Consider the following 21,063-nt stretch of genomic DNA (forward strand, 5'->3'; position numbering starts at 1 on the left):
AACATGTCTGTTCTGTGATACTGAAGGAAACAGTGGAAGCATCCAGTGTAGACAGACTACAATATACAGTAGAGCTGTATGTATGCTTTAAACACAGGTCAGTCCTGCTCCTCCTAATAGGAAAAGTACAGTAGTTGCTGTGTTGCCTCCCCTCTTCATAATGCCCCATTCTGTCTTTCATTATAATGTTCTCGTAAATCTTCTCTTTTGTATTCAGATTAAAATACCAAACTCCTATTTACATATATATCAAATCACAGGTGTGGCAAAAGCAGCAATTTGGCCAATTATGTAAAAACAGCTATACATCTGTACCAACCAGTAAAAAACAAAAACAAAAGCCTCTCATTCTCCTGCAATGGTGTCATCATAGTGGAGTTCATTTTCCATCTTAAGGTCCTTCACAAACTTTCTGGCTCAAGAGCTTGTAGCTTTTCTGTAAATCTATAAATCACTGAAGCTCTGTCGGGACCGGCAACAATACTAGGGTTAAGTTTTCAAAAGGTTTTAAGGTGAACCTATCTCTGGCATTACACGTGAGGTAGGGTCACCTATTGGTGCCACTGAATATCAGCTGGAAATATACTGTAGCTGTGATGCTCAATATGCTGCCTATCCAGTCAGGAAAGTTAAACATTCAACTGTATGATGTTGGTTTCATGCACTAAAGGGTCCAAAAAGGTTTGAATCAGGTGTAAAACAGAAGTCATACTGTATACAATGAGATGCAACTTTGATTAAATGTTAAATGTTTTTGTAGGGTGGATGTTGAACTCCTTCTTGGGCAGCCTTGATGGTTTGTTCCATTATCTGGCCTGAATTGACTTCAGAGTGTGACGCAGTGCTAGACATTGAAGATGACTCTTTAGTTTGGGGACTTATGAAAGTAACACGTTGAATATTCTGAGACTTTGTGGTTTTGCTCACATCGATTCATCTGATACAGAGGAAAGAAGAAGTTGGGTGACTCAAATCTTGAGACTTGAAGACGTGACAAAAATAATGAAGCTACACTGAAACTACATTTTAAAAACCTGAAAATTACAGTATATAAACGTACAGTACATTACTAATTTGAATATATAACAAAATCAAATTGCAAGTTCAGTGGCAGAGCAATGTGCTTACCACCATCACACAGCTGTGTCTCTTCCTGCTGGTCAATTGCCAACACTTACTGTACAAAGGACCTGTACACATATTCTACCCTCCATAAGTAGATCAACTTGTATGTTTACCTGCTTTCATTTGTAGGGCTGTGTGATCATTGATTTTTGGATGGGAATGTTTAGCATATAGCTATAGATTATTAGCAATAATGTGAGAATCCATCACTGTAGTTAATACATACTGTGAATAGGAGAGAGAAGTTATTCGAGTACATTACATTCTACCCGTCGTCAGATACATTTTTAAGGAACTGAAACCTGAAACCAACTATTTCAGTTCAAATGACCAAACCGGTTTCGAAGAATTTAAGGTCATAATGTTGTTAAGCTACGCTAGTCATAATGTAGACAGTGGATTCTATGAAATATAGAGTAGCTTATAACGGACTTACCTACCAAACAAAGCAGAATTATAACACCAAATACTAACAGCAGCCCTCCAGCGAAGGCTTTGTTTACTATGAAAGTATTTCACACTCAGTTTAACACATGACGCCGGAATCAGATAACACAAGACTAAAATGTGTTTATCGTGTGTGAGGTAGCTGACATTTGGCCAAACAAAATTGGGTGGCCCCGTACGTGACTAACAGTCAGGGAAAGTCCTGGTGTCTCTCTCTCTTTTTTCCTGTGCAAACATGTGTGTGCATGCATGCGTGTATGAACTTTGGGAGCATCAAATGACTCACAGTGATGGTGTGATGGGCGGGGGGGGGGGGACCTTTGAAAGGAGATAAAAAATGTACCTAAGGTAATGCTGGGTAATTTCTGGGATTTAGGCCCAGGATGAAGGGTCGGGGAAATATGATTATTAATGCAAAGATACACAGGTGCAGACTTATTACTGTATACAGTGATCAGCCATAACATTAAGACAACTGACAGGTGAAGTGGATAACACTGACTATCTCGTTACAATGGCAGCTGGCAGTGGGGGGATATATCAGACAGCAAGTGAACATTTTGAACTTTGTGTTGGAAGCAGAAAAAGTGGGCCAGCGTAAGGATGTGAGCGACTTTGACAAGGGCCAAATTGTGAGGCTAGACAACTGGGTCAGAGCATCTCCAGAACTGCAGCTCTTGTGGGATGTTCCCGGTCTGCAGTGGTCAGGACCGACCAAAAGTGGTCCAAAGAAGGAAAACCGGTGAACCGGCGACAGGTTCATGGGCGGCCAAGGCTCATTGATGCACGTGGGGAGTGAAGGCTGGCCTGTGTTTTCCGATCCAATAGAAGAGCTACTAGAGCTCAAACTGCTGTTTAGTTAATGCTGGTTCCGATAGAAAGGTGTCAGAACACACAGTGCATCGCAGTTTGTTGCCTGGGGCTGTGTAGCCGCAGACAGGTCAGGGTGCCCCATGCTGACTCGTGTCCACCGCCGCCAAAAGCGCCTACAATGGGCACGTGAGCATCAGAACGGGACCACGTACCAATGGAAGAATTAAGGTGGCCTGGTCTGATGAATCATATTTTCTTTTACATCATGTGGACGGCAACGAGTTCGAGGTGTTGACTCAGCCTCCAAATTCTCCAGATCGCAATCCAATCGAGCATCTGTGGGATGTGCTGGACAAACAAGTTTGATCCCCGGAGGCCCCACCTCGCAATTTACAGGACTTAAAGAATCTGCTACTGACGACTTGGTGCCAGATACAGTACCACAGCGTGCCTTCAGAGGTCTAGTGGAGTCCATGCCTCGACAGGTCAGGGCTGTTTTGGCGGCAAAAGGGGGACCTACTCAATATTAGGCAGGTGGTCATTGTGTCGAAATTTTCTATCAATTCCTCTCTCCTTGGTCGGGAGGTCAGAGTGTCTCCCAGAGTGTCCCTCTGTTGACATTATTGGGTTGGATTCCTGTCTAGGGGCGCCACCAGTATCTGTACAGCTGTGTCTGTAGTAGGGACAGTAGAGCCAGTCACTGGGGCAACCAGTGTCAGAGATGCCAGAGGAACCGTGTAAGTCAAAACATGATAAGGGTAAAACACTGAGCACCAGGGAGAACGAGCAGAGTTGTGAGGCCTTCACGGAGAGAACATATCAATGGTGGAGACCTGATAATTCTCCTTGATCAAGCTTCAATAAACTTAATTTGTAAGACATCAACAGCTCCGAGGCCTCCTCCTTCCCGTTGACTGAGTTAACCTGAGTATCAGAAATTCCACAACAGTCATAATATTATGGCTGATCGGCGTATAGGAGCGATAACCGCTTCCTCCTCGGTAACCGACTACACATAGTAGGCCTGGGCTATACGGCCAAAATCATCTATTGCGATATAGGTCATTTCATATCTTGATAACGATATATATAACGATATAGCATGTTTTCTGGTAATTCAATAAATAAATAGTCTATATATACTCCTGTGTGAATTAAATACTTGACAGATGAAAAGCACTGAGTATTTTCTCATTTTAAGAACTTGACTGGAAAATGAACAGAACAGTTTTAAGTGAAATTATAGAGGAAGAAGAGATAAATATAGGCCTAGCCTGTATCACGATATAATATATATATACCCACATCATCAACAACCACAACACCGCTGACCTGATGATTAATTTTCTCAGTGAAGTGATTAATCATTTGGTCTGTAAAGTGTGAGGTAATAGGATAAAATGTCCCTCAAAATTTCCCAAAGCCCAAGTTGACATCGACAAATTGCTTTTTTTGTGTGACCAACAATTCAATAGACTTTTACTGTAGATATAAACTGCAACTATTCACATTGAGAAGCAGCAACCAGTGATTTTATTTTGGTATTTTAGGTTAAAAATGACTTGAAACAACAAATTGACTATCTAATAGTGTCTTGTAGAAGAACCATTGAACTAAAACATGAACTAAAAACTAATTTCACAACACCCAGAAAAGGAAGGTTACTAAAGCAGAGAGACAATAGTGACATCATCTCAATAGTCTTCTGTTCCCAAAGGTGTGATATCTGTTTACTTTTAATTTTAAGGGGAAAGGTTTAAGTTTGGGGGAACTTTATGGTTGGGTTGCCTTAAAAATAAATGTTTCGTTCTCGTAAAGATTGAAGATCAAATGTGTGTATGTGCTTTTGGTGTTTGTGTTTGTGTGTGTGTGTGTGCGTGTGTGTGTGTGTGTGTGTTTGTTGGTAATCAGATACAGTTACACTGCAGTATTTCAACTTAAAGGCTGAGGGCAACTCCCCACCCCACTGAACACCCACACTTCACACTTCTTATCTCCATCTCTCTGTCCCTCATTCGAAACTCACAGTTTATCTGTTTACCAAATTGCAAAACATGCAAAACAGTGTAGAGGAAATGCACCGCCAAATATGCTCTTATCAGTTTACTATATCATCCCCACGATGACATGATGGTGTTGATGGTGATGATGCATGCTGTGTCCAACGATATAAAAATGATGCCCAGCGGTCAGTTAGAGCGTACAATCATCACGACTGAACTTCTGCTCTTCATTCTTTTATAGCATCACTTCAGTAACTTCATCCAAATGGTAAGAAATAACTGTTGGAATTAAAGATGCTTTGTACAACTGTTTTTAAAATTATACTTATTATCTGGTCAATTAATGTGGTAATTATATGGTAAATGATAGAATAGGGAGTAAATGACCAGTTTTGCTATTCTGGTAATTTTGCAAGTAATATATATGTATATATATATATATATGTTTGTGTGTATACAGTATATAAATTACTGTTGTTCTTTTGTTGTATTTTAATTTATAATGTTAATGTGGCTTTTACAATTTTTATTTTATTCGTCCCTGTTGTTTATTTATACCTGTTGTTTTTGTGTTTTTAGTCTTTAATTACATATATATATATTTATTATTCTTAAACTGAATTTAATTTATTTAACACTTAATTTAATTTATTTTAAACTTAATTTAATTTAATTAATTTAAAACTTAATTTAATTTATTTTAAACTTAATTTAATTTATTGTAAACGTTATTTAATTTATTTTAAACCTAATTCAATTTATTTAAACCTAATTTATTTTATTTTAAACCCAATTTAATTTATTTTAAAATTAATTTAATTTATTTTAAACTTTATTTAATTTAATTTATTTAAATATATATGCATTTTTTTGTGAATATTTGTCTGTAAAAAAACATTGGACTGCCTTTTTTGATCTCTGTGAAGGAAACAATAAAAATCATAATTGAAAAAAGATGATGAAATGATCACCAGCAAATCAAGGGATAATTGTTGAAGATTTTCATGCAAGAAATTGATCTTTTTTCAATAATCTCCTCCTCTTGCTGTCACACAATTCCTCAGAGGACACTGTGGTTATGTGGGCTTCTGCTCATCAGCCTCACCGGAGCACACAGACTCGACCACTTTCCAGAAAATTGTACGTCTTATTTATGGTCCAAATATTTTTCTATCATTAATTGTCTTCATATCTTGAATGGATCTAAATGTGTTCATCTTGACATGTTAATAAATGTGTGTGTGTACCTGTCTGTAGTTGTGGTGACAAAGATGAATGATCCAGTCACACTGACCTGCCGCACAAACACCGAAGGAGCTGTCGAATGGAAGTTTGATGATGACGTGGTGGGTGTCGGTCTAAATCTGTCCATCTCAGGCGTAGAAGCACCCGACCTGGGAGAATACACCTGCTGGAGAGGAAAGGAAATGTTATCATCGACCTATCTGCTGCCTGACTCTGTGGAAGAAGTGCCAAGTGAGATGCTCTGGTTTCATTTTCCTTTCATCCAACTGTTCATGTACTATAAATGTCAAACAGTCTCTCAAATAGAGGAACTCATTCTGCAAACTTGCATCCAAAATATCTAGGAACTCTGCATTTCATTCTCTCTCTAGAGGATGACACAGGAAGTACCGTCCCCTTCTATGATGCACTTCCAACTCTCTTCATTCTTTGGTGTGACAAACATGTTCCATTAAACTTGTATTAACTCACATTGTGTATCTTTATAGATATCAGTTGTCGGGCAAAGTCTTATGACTGCATCTTCAGCTGCTCGACCGACAAACCATATACAGCAGTGCGTTTCGGACTGGGCCAGGACTGGTAAAGACGAAAACACACAGACAAACATATTGCATATATATTTCTTATTTACATATTTACCTCAGTGTCTGATTTGCTTCTGCAGCAGAGAAGGTAGGAAGTCGTGTGACTGGTTCATCAGTGGGGATGGGAAATTCCCAGTTGTGCTGTCCCACTCCCTCGCACCCCACGCTGAGGAAACCACCATGCTCGAAGTCACAGCTGAGGCCATCTTTGACCACTCCACCGTCCTCCGGGGAAACAAAACATTTTATCTCAGAGATATCGGTGAGCTGTGTGAAACTGAGCTACATTCAACACAAGACTATCAAGATTTGAAGTTAACAACATCTTTTTCACAAAGTTGTTCACAGAGTATAAAAATAGATAATTAAATTATTAGGAAATTGTTCCAAATTCTTAAAAGATGGAAATCAAACATTTCAATACAGACGATTGGTGTTTGGTTCCAGTGATACATTGATCAGTAAAGTAAAGAAGTTATATTCTACACATGATCAAAAACTATAACTACATAAAAGTCAGTGTAAAATGTAATGATTCCTTACTAATCAACAAAGAGGGGACAGCCCTGCACTTGAACCATTTTTTTATGTTCATTTTTCTTCTGTCCAGTCAAACCCGACAGTCCCCAGATTGTCAGGTGTCAGGATGAGGGAGTGGAGAACCTGAAGGTGACCATCGATGCTCCATCCACCTGGTCGACTCCTCACAGCTTCTACCCTCTGGAGCACCAGATTGAATACGTGTTAAGAGATGATGGCAAGGTACGCACAAGTCTGCTGATCTCTCCATGTTCTGTCACTCTCTCCATTGTTGCATTTTCTTATTGTGCGACCTGTCTTCTGACTTTAGACTGGACTTTCTTCTACTACTCTGCTGCCGAAGGGGATCAGCAAGCTGAAGGCTCGCTCCAGAGACTCGCTGGTGCAGTCCGCATGGAGCGAGTGGACTCCATGGAAAAATGTAACCCACTGATGTTGTTTGAGGCCAACACTGTCTGCTCCTGCCCTTTCTTTGTTCTTACAATGTCCTCTCATGTCCTGTTTTTCCACTAAGTGTCTCTGGCCGTCTCCCTTTGGGGCAATCACACACTGATGGCTAAAAGATAACACACCAGAAGCTCAGTAATTAAGTATTTAAGTTGTATGACAGAAAATCAGTATACACTGTTATTATTTATTTATATATTTATTTATTTATGCATATATTTATTATTTATTCTAAATTATACACACATCATTATAGACACTATGAAATGTGAATTTATTTTAAAGGACATTCTTTCTTGCTAACAAAAGGACTTCTACTCCCACAACACAGACAGTTCTGTGATTCAATATGAAATTTTATCTACCAGCAAAAAAAATGTCTGATAGGTTTTCATGGGACCAAATTTTATAAAATAGTTTCTACGCAATTTTGTCTATTTAAGGATCCTTGACATTAAATTCTAAGGAAACTGGACATATTGCATCATTTAACATGAATCAGAAGCGGAGGAGTCCAGTTAAGTTCTGCACTTGAGACAGTTTTTCACAACTCTTGGCCCTGTGGGTGTATTTCTGTACAAGTGTGTTGGTGTTTGGTGGTTTGGTGCTGTGCAAAAACAAACGGCTATTAAAAGAGCTTTGTGCTTCCTTCCTTATATGCATGTTCCTTCTTCATTTTATGTGTCGCTATCGTCATGTGTACAACTACTGACTTGAAGTAGAAATCCCCATTAAATGTAGAATGTCACTGAGTGTATATGCGGTATATGTTCCTCACTAAACATGAGATGAACAGAAACAAGATTAGATTTATCACAATTATGTGGGTTACAATACGCCAGTAACAAGTATATTGGGTGTTTTATTTTATCATAATCTAGTTTCAATTCATTCTAATTAATTTATTGGTAAATGTATTTAATTTATTAAAAACTAGAGCTTATTTATATAATATTCAGCTGTTTTTTAGTTGGTGATGAATAAGCAATAGTAGTTTTTCAGCAATTAATATGTTTTATTCCATTTGATACTATCACCTAGCTACAATTAAATACCTGGCAAGTTAAAATAAAAAAACAAATTAGAGAATTTTTCAACTAAGACAGTAAATGACACTCTTTCTCAGTAGCTGTCAGCTACAGTATAATTCTAATATTTTCAGTATATATTTTATTATTTTATTTTATATTCTAAGATTTGTTATACATGGCAAATGCACTGAGCACAGATGATGGTACCAGTTGCTATCTGAAATTCAATATTTTACTTTTTCTTCCTATAGTTTATACTATTGTCAGGTTAGGAGGTAAATTTTGCCATCTATTATCCACTGAAATTGGTAGACATGCCGAAAGCCCAACAAAAAAAAGACAACATTTGGTTTAGATACTCCCAAATCTTAAAATCAATGTACAGTAAATGACACTGTTATGCAGAGAAATAACATGCTCCAGTGTGAAAGTAATGTGATACTGCATGGCATAAAATGTGACCGAACAGTAACATTTAAAGTATTACAATAGGAGTCATTCTTGATATTCATAGCCAGAGCTTGCAAAGACTAATTTAATTTCTTACACATTAAAGTTTGTATGCATTGCTTATTCAGTTTTCTTGTCATCATTTCAGACCCTAATCTGTCATTAACTCATTGCAGGTGAGAACAGGGAAAAAGAACCTGTGCAAATGCAAAAACAAGGCAAAATCCTGCTGCCCAGAGCTGCCACCGGGGTACTTGGACAAGTGCAAGAAGAGAAGGAAGCAAAAAAAGAACAAGAAGAGCCAGACATCTTAAAGAGAAGATGCTCAATAAAAACATGCATTACTGGGGTCGTGCTGGTGTAAAAACACTTTTTATCTGGGAATAGTGGGAAAATATGTGGATGTATTTGTATGATTTAATTAAATTGCGGATTGTTGATGGTGCACTAAATTGATATAAATGTGGGTTTTCAATACCAAAAGTAAAAAATCGCAGGCATGTCAGAAAAGATCTTCAATTAAAGTATGTTTTTTGTCAAAACTGTCTGTATTTTATTTCATAATGCATTCCATTCTTTGTATGAAGGGTGGATTCATGGTTATTATTATTTTCTAAGCAGCTGGAAAACTGAAATGTAGTGGGAACTTTATTGCTAAACAGAAGAACTATTCTAGCTCAGGTTTTGTTTTATAAATTGCATTTTATTTGAATGAAAATCTCACAAGAGATTAGAAATGCAGGCCATTCCCTCCACTTTACATGATCGTTAACTAGCCTACTCCTTTTGAGTATGGTTCTTTTTCAGTTTGTATGTGGATGGGATAGGGAGGGAATTTGGAGCCATGTTTGTGTGAGTTTGTGTTTTGTATGTTTTGTATATTTGGTTAAAGGGACTGTTTGTAACTTTTTAAGCGTATAAATGTACCGGGTCGGGACACATGCGCGCTCGCATATGCGCGTTCGCGTGTGGCCGCTGCCTCTCCTCCTCTGCCTGCTCGCCTTCACTCAGACAGAGCGCGCGTTCTCGCTCAGCTCGCTCCACCTCTAGACGTGAACGCGCGCTCACTCCACACTGCAGAAAAGTTAGTAGCTCTGAGAATATCTAGTGAATGCACAGGGGACGTTTGGGCAGAAATAAATGCTGCAGCTCCTCCAGACCAACAGAGGTTTCCCGTGTCTTGTGAAGTGACGGAGCTCTGCAGAGAGACACGTTGTAGTCTCGTTACCGACCGGGTGCCGGTGTCTCCCTGCTCTCTCCGGCTGCGGGCGGAGAGAGCAGGGAGACACGCTGCAGAGCCCCGCTGCCTCAGCCTGCGCTGAGGCAGGAAAAGCCAACACTAGGATCAGATCTAAATCCTGTTCATGGAGAGACCTTGGTCTGGTCAGCTAACATTACTGCCGAGCAGGTGAAATATAGAGTGATATTGTGGTTTTAGCTGACGTGTGTCGCCTCACTGTTTTGAGTGATGCTGTTCAGGTATATATAGAGCGAGCAAACGCGAGCCCGACGCTGACTTTCGTTGATTTCAAGGCCACAGGTGTTGCTGTTAACAAGTATTTCTGAAAGTTACAAACAGTCCCTTTAACTAAAAAAAATTGAAAATAAAATATTCTAAAAAAAAAATAGGAATCACAAACAAATACAGCTCATGTCAATCAAATATTCCTCAAATTAAATTAGTCAATATTATGAATGACTATCTGTGTGTTTGACCATAAAATGACAGCTTGTTTTGTAATCACAATATTTTCAAGCCCCTGTCAAATGTTGACAAAAGCAGCCCAAATTTCATCTACCAGCCCAATTTATATGATGCTGTGCAATAATTATATAATTATCTGACGGACACTTTGTGCATTAATCTGGCAAAACTGTCATCTCATCACTATACATATTGTATTTCTATATTTTATATTGTATTATCTTTTATATTGCACTCTCTTTTTTTATTGTATTATCTTTTATATTGCACTCTCATTTTTTATTGTATTATCTTTTTTAGCACCTATGGGATTGTCTCAATCTAATCTCGTTGTACTACACAATGACAATAAAGGGCTTGAATCTTGAATTGAATCAATTTAATCAAAAGTTGCCAGATTAGACGGAAACAAGCCGAACCTGGCAACCCGCCGGCTTTGCAAAGATACGCATGCGTAAGAAGAGCAGCGCGGAAGTGTCTGCAGAGCTGCTGCTGTTGTTCTCTGACTGAACCACAGCTAGCTTACAGTACATATGGACCAACACAGCTCTCAAACAGAAATACACACTGAAGTCTGGTCTGTGTAACGTTCAGGATCAATGCAAATGTCTTGATCATGGAGAAGCTTGATCAGACAGCTGCTCTAGTTTTATTCCTCTGGAGTGTTTTCATGCAGTTCAGTCGCATGTCAGGTGAGTTAAGGCTCATTACACCTGCTAGTAAACACCTGATTAATATATATCCATACATTGTTTGTATATTAGCTGTGTTTTGCCATCTCATTTCACCCTGTTGCTGTGGTTTACTAACACTACTCCCACAGTAATGATCCATATCTGTGAGATGAGCTGGCTAATGGTGTAAAGGTGTGTTTTTTACCTGCTCTTTAGGTCTGGGGATCAATGAACTGCTGTACTTCCGAGTCATCAGTCCAGAGGATATCAGCTACATCTTCAGTGCAGCTCCTGCTAAAGACTTTGGAGGAGATTTTGTGAGTACTTTGCACCTTTGCTCAATTTTTTGTTTTTTTTATTATTATTGTAGTGTAGTGATGGGAGTTCAGGCTCTTTTTAGTGAGCAGGATCATTTGGCTCAGCTCACCAAGAAGAGCCGGCTCTTTCGGCTCCCAAACGGCTCTTCGTTTTACTTCACTTCTGCCTTTTATAATTCAGCCAAATTTAGTGTTGTTTTGACCTATGATTAGTATGTGTACAGATATATGACTTAAATTATTCAATATAATTATACTAAACTTTATAATTTCCAGAATACCATCATTTTACATGCTGCTTCGTTTCCGACTGTCACTCATCTTGTCTGCTATTCGCGCACCGCACCGCATTGCACCGCACCTCAGCGCACTGCAATGTAACGCACCACACCACACCGCACTGCACTGCAACGCACCTCAGCACACCGCACCTCATCGCACCGCACCGCAACGCACCGCACCGCATCGCACCGCACCGCACCGCACCGCACCACACCTCACCGCAACGCACCTCAGCGCACTGCAATGTAACGCACCGCACCGCACTGCAACGCACCGCACCGCACCGCACCGCACCGCACCGCACCACACCTCACCGCAACGCACCTCAGCGCACTGCAATGTAACGCACCTCAGCACACCGCAACGCACCGCACCACACCTCACCGCAACGCACCTCAGCGCACTGCAATGTAACGCACCACACCACACCGCACTGCACTGCAACGCACCTCAGCACACCGCAACGCACCGCACCGCACCGCACCGCACCGCACCGCACCGCACCGCACCGCACCGCACCGCACCGCACCGCATCGCCAGAGCAACAGGACGCACCACAACGCGTAGCCGGCTCTTCTATCCAGCTCGTTCGCCACTGACACATCACTATTGTAGTGGCTCTTATGCATGTGGTCTGGTACGGACTCCCCCTTTTGCTGCCCTTACAAAGTACATACTACTGTTACATGCAGTATGCACACAATTGGGACATACTACTTTGTCAAACACATTGCACCTTGAACTTTGACCCTCTTGCTCCTATATCCACTGTGCAGAGGATTGTGGGTCAGAATAGACAGAAAAAGTACTGCATTTGACATACTATGTTTTGGGATATACCAAATCTTTTCTGGCATACTAAATAGTATGGTAGTATGAGTATTGGAGCGCACAGCAGGCCACATTCCTCTGAGCAGTGAATATATGAGCAAGAGGGTCAACGTTTGTGCAATGTTCTGATGAATTGTATTCATACTGCATGCAACAGTACCGACTTTATAAGGGCAGCTGCAGTACGTACTGAAGGAAAAAGAAAAAGTATGTGATTTGGAACGCAGCATCAGACACATCACATGTACACTCACCATCTAATGGCAATCCTCTGCTCTCCTTTGGTCTCCAGACGTCGTCGTATGATGAGATTTTCCTGGTGCCAGCAGACCCAGCGGACGGCTGCTCAGAGCTGGAGGACAGAGAAATCATCCAGGGACAAGTAGTGCTGGTGGAAAGAGGGTATGTACACATGCCTCAGTAGTACCTATTTATCTTATTCCCAGCCCCCATGATGCCTTGCGTGAATTATGGGAGCAACTTCCGGCGCATCGTGTCACTGAACCGGAACCGGTGTTTTCCATGGTAACGGTGCTCTAATCGTCTCTCCTAGAGCGCTTTTATTAAAATTAGTAAAACATCTGTAAACACCACCTATTACACCACAAACGGGATAATGTGACGATACCTCTCTTCTACTACGGAGGGACGGGAGGACGACCTGAAGAAGTGGCCTCAGATGACCTACACTAGCATATTTAGCTACTTTATTGACTCCGTTGCTACAGACGGTGAAGAGATGAACAATCTGAAAAGCTCTGAGGCAGATCAGGACTTCCACAGTAACAAGGTTTAGTTTTTTTCTACACACAGATAACCGTACTTAAACTATTTGTAGTCTAATGCTGCCCTGCACTCCATAAACCATAAACTGCCTTACATTTTAAACTGTACAGAAAATAGTAAAAGTAACTGGCTGTCATTAAACCAACGCTACAGTGCTGTGTCCTCCCTACACATGAAATCATACCTGATGTCCTCTTGGCACTGGCCAAAACCACAAAGTAGGATAGGTTTCTCAGCCACATTCTTCTGGATTCCTCGTCTGTAGGTAGGCGATGGAAACTGTATCGGTCACAAGAAGATTTTTGTGTGAAGATAACTAGCAGGTGAAATGATGCCCCTAAGTTAGGATGAACATGTTGTGTTTTTAAAAAAAAAAGGTTTTACTGCAAACTAATCAAACTGTCTTTATAGTTTCTCACACTCCTCTCTATGTTTTTGTGTAGAGGTTGCTCCTTCGTCCAAAAGGCCCAACATGTGGAGGAAGCCGGAGGAAAAGCTGTTCTAATAGCTGATAATGCGGTGGACAATGACAGTCAGTACCTTGATATGATCACCGACGGAAGCACCGCCAAACCAAGCATTCCTGCTCTGTTCCTGCTGGGACGCGATGGGTAAGACAGACGATCATTCAGACCTGTTTCTATTTTACATGAAGCATTAATGTCATACATTTGGGGACATTAACGAATGTTCCCCTTCTCCATGACTTCCAGGATGATGATCAGACGATCTCTTCAGAGACAAGCGCTGCCGTGGGCCGTCATTTCCATTCCTGTCAATGTTTCCTCCCTGGCCTCGTTCCCACTCAAGCAGCCCCCGTGGACACTGTGGTAGAAATGACGCGCATCCACAACTTACAACAATAATAAACATTCTTTCATCAGTGCATGTCCTGTCAGCCATGAATAAACCCACAGCCTCACAGGGAAATTCTTCAGTGGTGGTTAAACAAATTCACCCACACTGGTGGTGAACAAGATTAACATATGTACACATGATTATGTCACGCTTAAACACACAGGCGAAGGCACGTGGAGAAAACCTTTTAACAGTGTCTAAACAGACTGAGCCGTTGGACAAGGTCAGGACAGGCAGAAACACAAGTGCTTATTCTCAGTGCTCAGTCGAAGATGACTGACTAAGCCGGGGATTTTGAAGATAATGAGTTTGTTTTCCAGTCGAGTTGTCACCAGGAACTTTTGTACAGATGATTTGTTGGTCAGTAGTCGGTAGTGAAACCGGAAAATGGGATACGCATTAATACACACATCAGATTGAGGCGAACCATTTCTTTTGCCATGTCAGATAGTACGAGCTAAGGACAAATAACAGCATATATTAAACTTCACTACAATACATTATACCAGGAATGTCATCTCACTGTAAAAATACTAATAAATTCCTGCTTATTTGCATGAACTTTAACTTTACCAGGGTGGCACTCTGACCAAAATGAACGTTGTTTCTCTTATGGTTAATAAATAGAAAATGATTTTTGTTGCATAAAAGACTTTATTGCCTTTCTGAGGTACACCTCTATACAACTTTAAAGGAACAGTGTGTAACATTTAGCATGTATCTGTTGGCAGAAAGGGAATATAATATTAATAAGTGTATTTTCTTTAGTGTATAATCACCTGAAAATAAGAATCATTGTGTTTTCCTTAGCTTAGAATGAGCCGTTGATAAGTACATATGGAGCGGGTCCTCTTTGCGGAGCCGGCCGCCTTGTTTCTACTGTAGCCCAGAACGGACAAACCAAACACTGGATCTAGAGATTTGCTTTTTCTCATTTTCGTGTCAGCCACCGTAGTTCTCCTACACGCTTGGCACACGGGAGAAGTTTCAGTTTCACCGCTAGATGTCGTCAGATCTTACACATAGGGCTGGGCGATAATTCAATATGATAATTTATTGTCTTTCAGTGGAATCGTTGATAATAATGAGCATGTAGTAACTCTAATTTCTCAGAAAATGTCATCAGACTCAGTTAAATCAAACTATTATCTCAATCTCATTACTACTGTATTTGTGTGTTTGCATGTAAACACAGTCAGTCAGTGTATAGCTGGAAATATCAATTTTTTTTCTCTACAATTTCACTTGAAACTGTTAAGTTCATTTTGCACTAACGTTCTTAATTAAATGAGAAAATATTTTTCATTTGTAAAATATTTAATTCACACAGGAGTTTACAGAAATAGGCTTTACCATGTGGGTATTTCATATAGACTATTTATGTATTGAAGTACCAGTAAACATGCTATAACGTGATATATATCAATATCGAGATATGAAAATTACCTATATAAGGATAGAAGATTTTGGCCGTATCGCCCACTGCACCTTTAAAGACCATACACATGTTTTCTGTCTGCTTGGGCCTGAAGCCGAATCCCCCAGACGACTTTATGTAGTACAACGTGTTGCACTTATTAACTTTGTATTTATATCTACTGTCATTTTCAATTCTCCTGATCCAGAAACATGTGTTGAGAGCAGTTTGGATAAACAGGATTGACACAATGTGGTGTTTGGGGAAACAAGTGGATAAAGATAATGAAAAACGAGGTATGACAAAAAGGCTTTTTATGAAAATTACAACAACTAATTGTGAACATATTGCAACGCTATAAAAGACAATTAATTCAAAGATATTGGTGCTTTTGTAAAGCTCCAAGCAGTACTGCACAGTGTAGGGGACCTTGTCTGGCTTGGACTAATCTTCCAACATGTATTTGATGCCAATAAAGTTGCGTATTGAAGGTTGAAAATATATGCTGTCCAGAAGCTATATTACAAATACACTAATGTGAGAGCAAAGGCAGAATCTAGTCTGCAAAAAATGGAGGAACAAGTAGATGCATCGACCGTTGCAATACATATTAAAGCATTATAGTGCAGCTGGTTAATGGAAAAGAAATGATGCTTCATCTTGGATTTGATATGGCATACAGCTGCACATCATGAGAGGATTTTTTGTATTCGCTTCTATATTGTTGCATATTTATATTAATAATAACACGTGCAAACAGGTCGGTTCGATTCTTTGAATTTTAATCAGTAAAAATAGAGCACAAAAATTAAAACAAGAAGTTTATGGAGGGTCATGAAGTATTAGATTTAAACTCTCAAAAGGTGGCTGGCAAATCATGATTCTTCCTGAAACTTTCACATCCCACATGGTTTATTTTAAACAAAATTATAGTTTAAGTTTTAAGTAAATTACCTGCTAATATCAGAAATGTATTTAAAAGACTTATGTCCATACCCCCATATAAGACTTTACTCTGCTGATATAACCTTCTGCAGCAAGTCACGTTTTCTTCCCAAATGACACCTGAGGTATTATTTACATATTTCTGTTATTTTAGGTTGTTTACCTTAATTTGTACATTTTACAGTAATTTTGTACAGATAGTGTACAGATTTATTAAACTTACTAACAATACTACACTTGTATTTTATTGGACTGTCCGTTACTTGCAGCAGTGTTCTTTAATAGAGAGAGGTGCTGGTGTCCATAATGAGGTTTCTGATTATTTTCATGTGAGTTTTACTTTATCATCATTTAGTTTTGCTGAAATTTACTTTATTTAATTTGTGAGAACATTTGAACCTGAGAGATTTTGTGCTTTTTTCACTTGTAGATAAAAGAAGATGAGAAAAAGTTTGTATTTATTTATTTATTTATTTATTTATTTATTTATTGTTTATTCGTGTATTGATTTAAAGTCAGAAGTTTATTAGGGTCTGTATATTTGTCTTTCACTCAGCATATGGGGATCATAGAAATAGTCTATAATTTAAAATTGTGTTGCCTTATAATGTAAAAGCCAGTGACCTATGGTCATGTTCATGTTCATTTACATTTTATGTTAAAAAAACAGGTACTTATATATATCATAATAAACATTTTGAATAGGTCTAACAGATCTCCATTATTAACAAAAATAACTTTATTTTCAGTAACAATGTTTTGCTGCAAGCCTGTGGTGGCTTTTTCCAGATAAATTGTTTTTAGACTGTCAATTATAATTTGGATTCCAACTTGGTCTCTGAGTACAAACAGCGGCTTTAAGCAGACAAGTACATTAACAACACCGCAAATGTTTAGTTGATGTATTAAAGCTTCAGGCTGACAGCAACTACAACCAGAAAACCAGAATGCACAATATAAAAAACACCACAAAAGCCCATAATTGCATGACTCAGCACACTACTGTGATTCAGCACCACCCAGCATGGACAGTAACGTACACATACAGTATTAACCTACAGGTCATTCATCATGGCAGATAACACATTGGAAACATCTAGTTTTCCCCATTATTTAATGTCCAGTACACCGAGTTGTCCACTTGTCATGTTAGTCTGGACAGATATCACCTTTTGCTGTATTTAAAATTTAAACGGAATCCTTTATATAATAATAACTTATACATCATCCACTTTATTTGACATTTCCTTTATAGCTTAGATTTTTCAGATTTAGGGGCATGAATATAAACTACAGCATATCACTATATACTTGTCAGACCTCAGCACTAGTTTAACATTTAATAGAAGTTTGGCTCACTCTTCAGCAGGTTACTCACAGTTCAGATGTCCAGCCAGTAGTTCTGTGGATGGATGCATGCATGGATGGCAACGTGCAGAACTATGCGTGTGTAAACTACGCTTAATCAACCCAAAGGGAAGAAAAATTATAAACTTTGCCTCTGTGAAATGAACAAATAACTTAATTAAGCCCCGTTGTTAAACTATTTTCGGCGTCCTGAAGCAGCCTGCTCTGTGCACAGCTGGTACTGATTACCATGATGTCATCAACTGGTGCCAATTTATTAACAATTTAATGCCTTGGTGTGCCATATGGGGCACAGACACCACTAAACCACTAAACAGACATCTTATAATAAGGAATTTAACTTATCCTTTTTTATATTTGGCTCCTACAGAAACATTGCATAAAAAACTCTTTGACTGTATAGAGAGAGAGAAAGAGAGAAAAAGAGAGAAAGAGAGAAAGAGAGAGAGAGAGAGGCATCATAAACTCAGTTGATACCAGCTGATGCAGTCCTCTGGTTCTTGTTATTTCCATGACTGTTTGGTGCCTCCCTTCCCATGACAGGACACGACTCTGCAGAAAGAGATAGATAATTTAAATGAGCAATAGATAAATAAGTTGAAGTGCATTTTGCATGCAGTGTTTTCCTCCTCCCAACTGTTACCTCCTGTTGTTGCATCTCGGACACACTCTGCTCCACACAGTCCTCCTCATGGCTTCCCTCAGAGCCGGACTCCCCCAGATATACACAGACGGTGTGCTCACAGCGTTCAACCGAGCCATGATGGCGAACACATTGGTGGCCTCGTTCCTAAACTTCAAACCATCATCTCGTGCCACAAATCTAATGATGATATTAACAAAAGAGGGGCTCCACAACAGCAGAAAAGTTATGACAACAAAAACTATAATCCTCAGTGACTCCTTGTTGCTGTCTCTCTCTGCACTGGGAGGATCTCTGTCCAGCTGATATCTGGCGACAACATACAGTTTGATAGTCATGGCCACTTTGGTGAGCACGATGATTTGCAAGCTGACAATACCCAGCACATAAACCTCTAATGCTTTGGACAAAGGCACGAAACTCAAAGCGATGTTCTGACCATAGACCTGCAGCCAACAGTACACGTTTGCAGAGATCACCACGCGCCGGCTGATGTAGCGCGTGTAGATGTATGGATGACAAACAGCGAAATAGCGGTCAAACTGTGCGAATAAAAAGGTCATGATGTTAACCCCGAGAAGAGAAGGTAACAGGTTATAAGTTCCATTTCTGGAAGGATATCCTTCCTGCACATCAAACAGACCCAGATAATAGACTGAGAAGCCAACCAGCGTGTCACAGATACTAGTGTTGAGCATGAAGAGAAACCTGTTCTGGAGGCGGAGAGCTCTGGTGGCCAAGATGGTGATGACTACAGGTCCGGCTACCAGAACAGCTGTTGTAGCGAACACAAGCTGGAAGAGAAAGATGAGATAATCCTCAGGACTGTCGAAGTTCACCGAGAGAGGTACTCCTCCAGAGGCTGTGATGTTGGGGAGGAGCATTGTTCCAAAAATGCACTTTGAGTTTAATCTCCTTATATAGCTGCTTGATAAGACACTGCCCATGGAAACCCAAACGGATCTTCCCTCATGAGGCATGATCTCACTTTTCATATTAGTGTTTATGGATTCAACTTTTGAAACATTGATAAACATGGATTAGTATTAGAGTATTGATACAGAGGATGCACACTTCATTATCATGTGCAAATGTTTGTAATAATTAAGATAAGAGAAGATCAGATATTCCTTTATTACTCCCACAGTAGGGAAATGTTCAGTGTACAGCAGCAAAGGGGATAGTGCAAAAAACAAGATGCATCAGCTAACACAGTAAAAAAAAGAGCTAAACAAAATATGAACAATTTAACTATAAGGAAATATAAAAATAGAGGCAGTATATAAAGTATTGACAATAAACAGACTATTAACAAAATTGCACAAGTGGAAAAATTATATTGCACAGTGAGAATGAATTGAATCCAAATACTAATCAACACAAATATGTCAGTACCCTCTTCCCCATATGTCCTATAATAACTCTGCAGCTGCAGGAAACATAAACTGAAAAAAAGAGCACCAAAATTACAAACATTTCAAACAAGAAGTCTGGAGGGTCATTAGATTTATGTTTTTAGTTATACTCTCAAAAGATGCCTAGCCGATTATGATTCTTTCTGGAACTTCATATGATCATTTTTCACATCGTACATGGTTGGTTGGTGGAGTTTAAAGTATAAGTAAATGACCTGCTAATATCAGGAATGTATTTAAAAGACTCTTTTTATATATAACCTTCTGCAGCAAGTCACATTTTCTTCACAAATGATATTATTTACCACATATTTCTGTTATTTTAGGTTGTTTACTTTCATTTTTTAAATTTACAGCAGTTTTGTGCAGATAGTTTTCAGATATTAGAATTATTCAATTAAACGTACTGGACTTGTACCAATACTGCACTTGCATTTTATTGTACTTGCAATAATGTTCTTTAATATCTGTAATAACTCTTATTGCACCTCCAGTCCTCCATAGCAGGAGGCGCTGGTGTCCATAATCAGGTTTCTGATCATTTTCCTGTGAGTAAATTCCTTGTAATCAGAGAGCTTGTGCTTGGTTCAGGATTGATTGCTTATATCATTTATTTTTTCTGAAATTGTATTTATTTAATTTGTGAGAACGTTTGAATCTCACTGAGATTTTGTGCTTTCATTTAAGGTCTTTTCACTTGTGTGAGAAGATGAGAAAAAAAGCTTGAATTTAGTTATTGTTTATTCGTGTAATGATTTCAAGTAGTAATCAGAGAAGTTTATTATAGGGTCTGTATGTTTATCTTTCACTCAGCATATGGGGATCATAGAAGTAGTCTATGATTTAAAATTGTATTTCTTATAATGTAAAAGCCAGTGACCTTTGGTCATGTTCATGTTCATTTACATTTTCTGTTAAAACAGGTACATATAATTCATAATAAACATTCTGAATAGGCCTAACAGATCTATATTATTAATGACATCATTTTTGCTATGAGCCTGTGTTTTTTTTTTCATCTAGATAAATTGTTTTTGGACTTGGACTGCATGTAGAAACCACTTACACCCGATCCTCACAGAAGTGTAGTCTGGGTAAAAACAAAATGAATCTTGATAAATATTGTTGCTTTCT

At 39.1% G+C, this 21,063-nt stretch overlaps 4 protein-coding genes across 4 annotated transcripts in view; 2 read left to right on the forward strand and 2 right to left on the reverse strand.

The window, feature by feature from the left end:
• The window catches only part of LOC141769828 (rho guanine nucleotide exchange factor 28-like), a 186,254-nt gene that overhangs the window by 61,212 nt on the left and 103,979 nt on the right, over positions 1-21,063 (reverse strand). The window lies entirely within an intron of this gene.
• il12b2 (interleukin 12B 2) lies at positions 4,340-9,405 on the forward strand. Its single transcript, XM_074639251.1, has 8 exons — positions 4,340-4,656; positions 5,453-5,528; positions 5,646-5,864; positions 6,122-6,215; positions 6,301-6,482; positions 6,831-6,982; positions 7,071-7,181; positions 8,865-9,405. Exons 1-8 carry the CDS (start codon positions 4,654-4,656, stop codon positions 9,000-9,002), a joined length of 975 nt encoding a protein of 324 aa, XP_074495352.1. The 5' UTR covers positions 4,340-4,653; the 3' UTR covers positions 9,003-9,405.
• LOC141769826 (protease-associated domain-containing protein 1-like) lies at positions 10,836-14,166 on the forward strand. The gene is made up of 5 exons (XM_074639259.1): positions 10,836-11,085; positions 11,284-11,384; positions 12,790-12,899; positions 13,727-13,894; positions 13,997-14,166. Exons 1-5 carry the CDS (start codon positions 11,010-11,012, stop codon positions 14,115-14,117), a joined length of 576 nt encoding a protein of 191 aa, XP_074495360.1. The 5' UTR covers positions 10,836-11,009; the 3' UTR covers positions 14,118-14,166.
• On the reverse strand, positions 16,985-19,420 carry LOC141769825 (sphingosine 1-phosphate receptor 3-like). The gene is made up of 2 exons (XM_074639258.1): positions 18,515-19,420; positions 16,985-18,423 (listed from the first exon to the last, which is right to left on the reverse strand). Exons 1-2 carry the CDS (start codon positions 19,396-19,398, stop codon positions 18,375-18,377), a joined length of 933 nt encoding a protein of 310 aa, XP_074495359.1. The 5' UTR covers positions 19,399-19,420; the 3' UTR covers positions 16,985-18,374.

This window comes from Sebastes fasciatus, chromosome 6 (genome assembly GCF_043250625.1).
Source record: "Sebastes fasciatus isolate fSebFas1 chromosome 6, fSebFas1.pri, whole genome shotgun sequence".
In the NCBI taxonomy this organism is placed as follows: Eukaryota; Metazoa; Chordata; class Actinopteri; order Perciformes; family Sebastidae; genus Sebastes; species Sebastes fasciatus.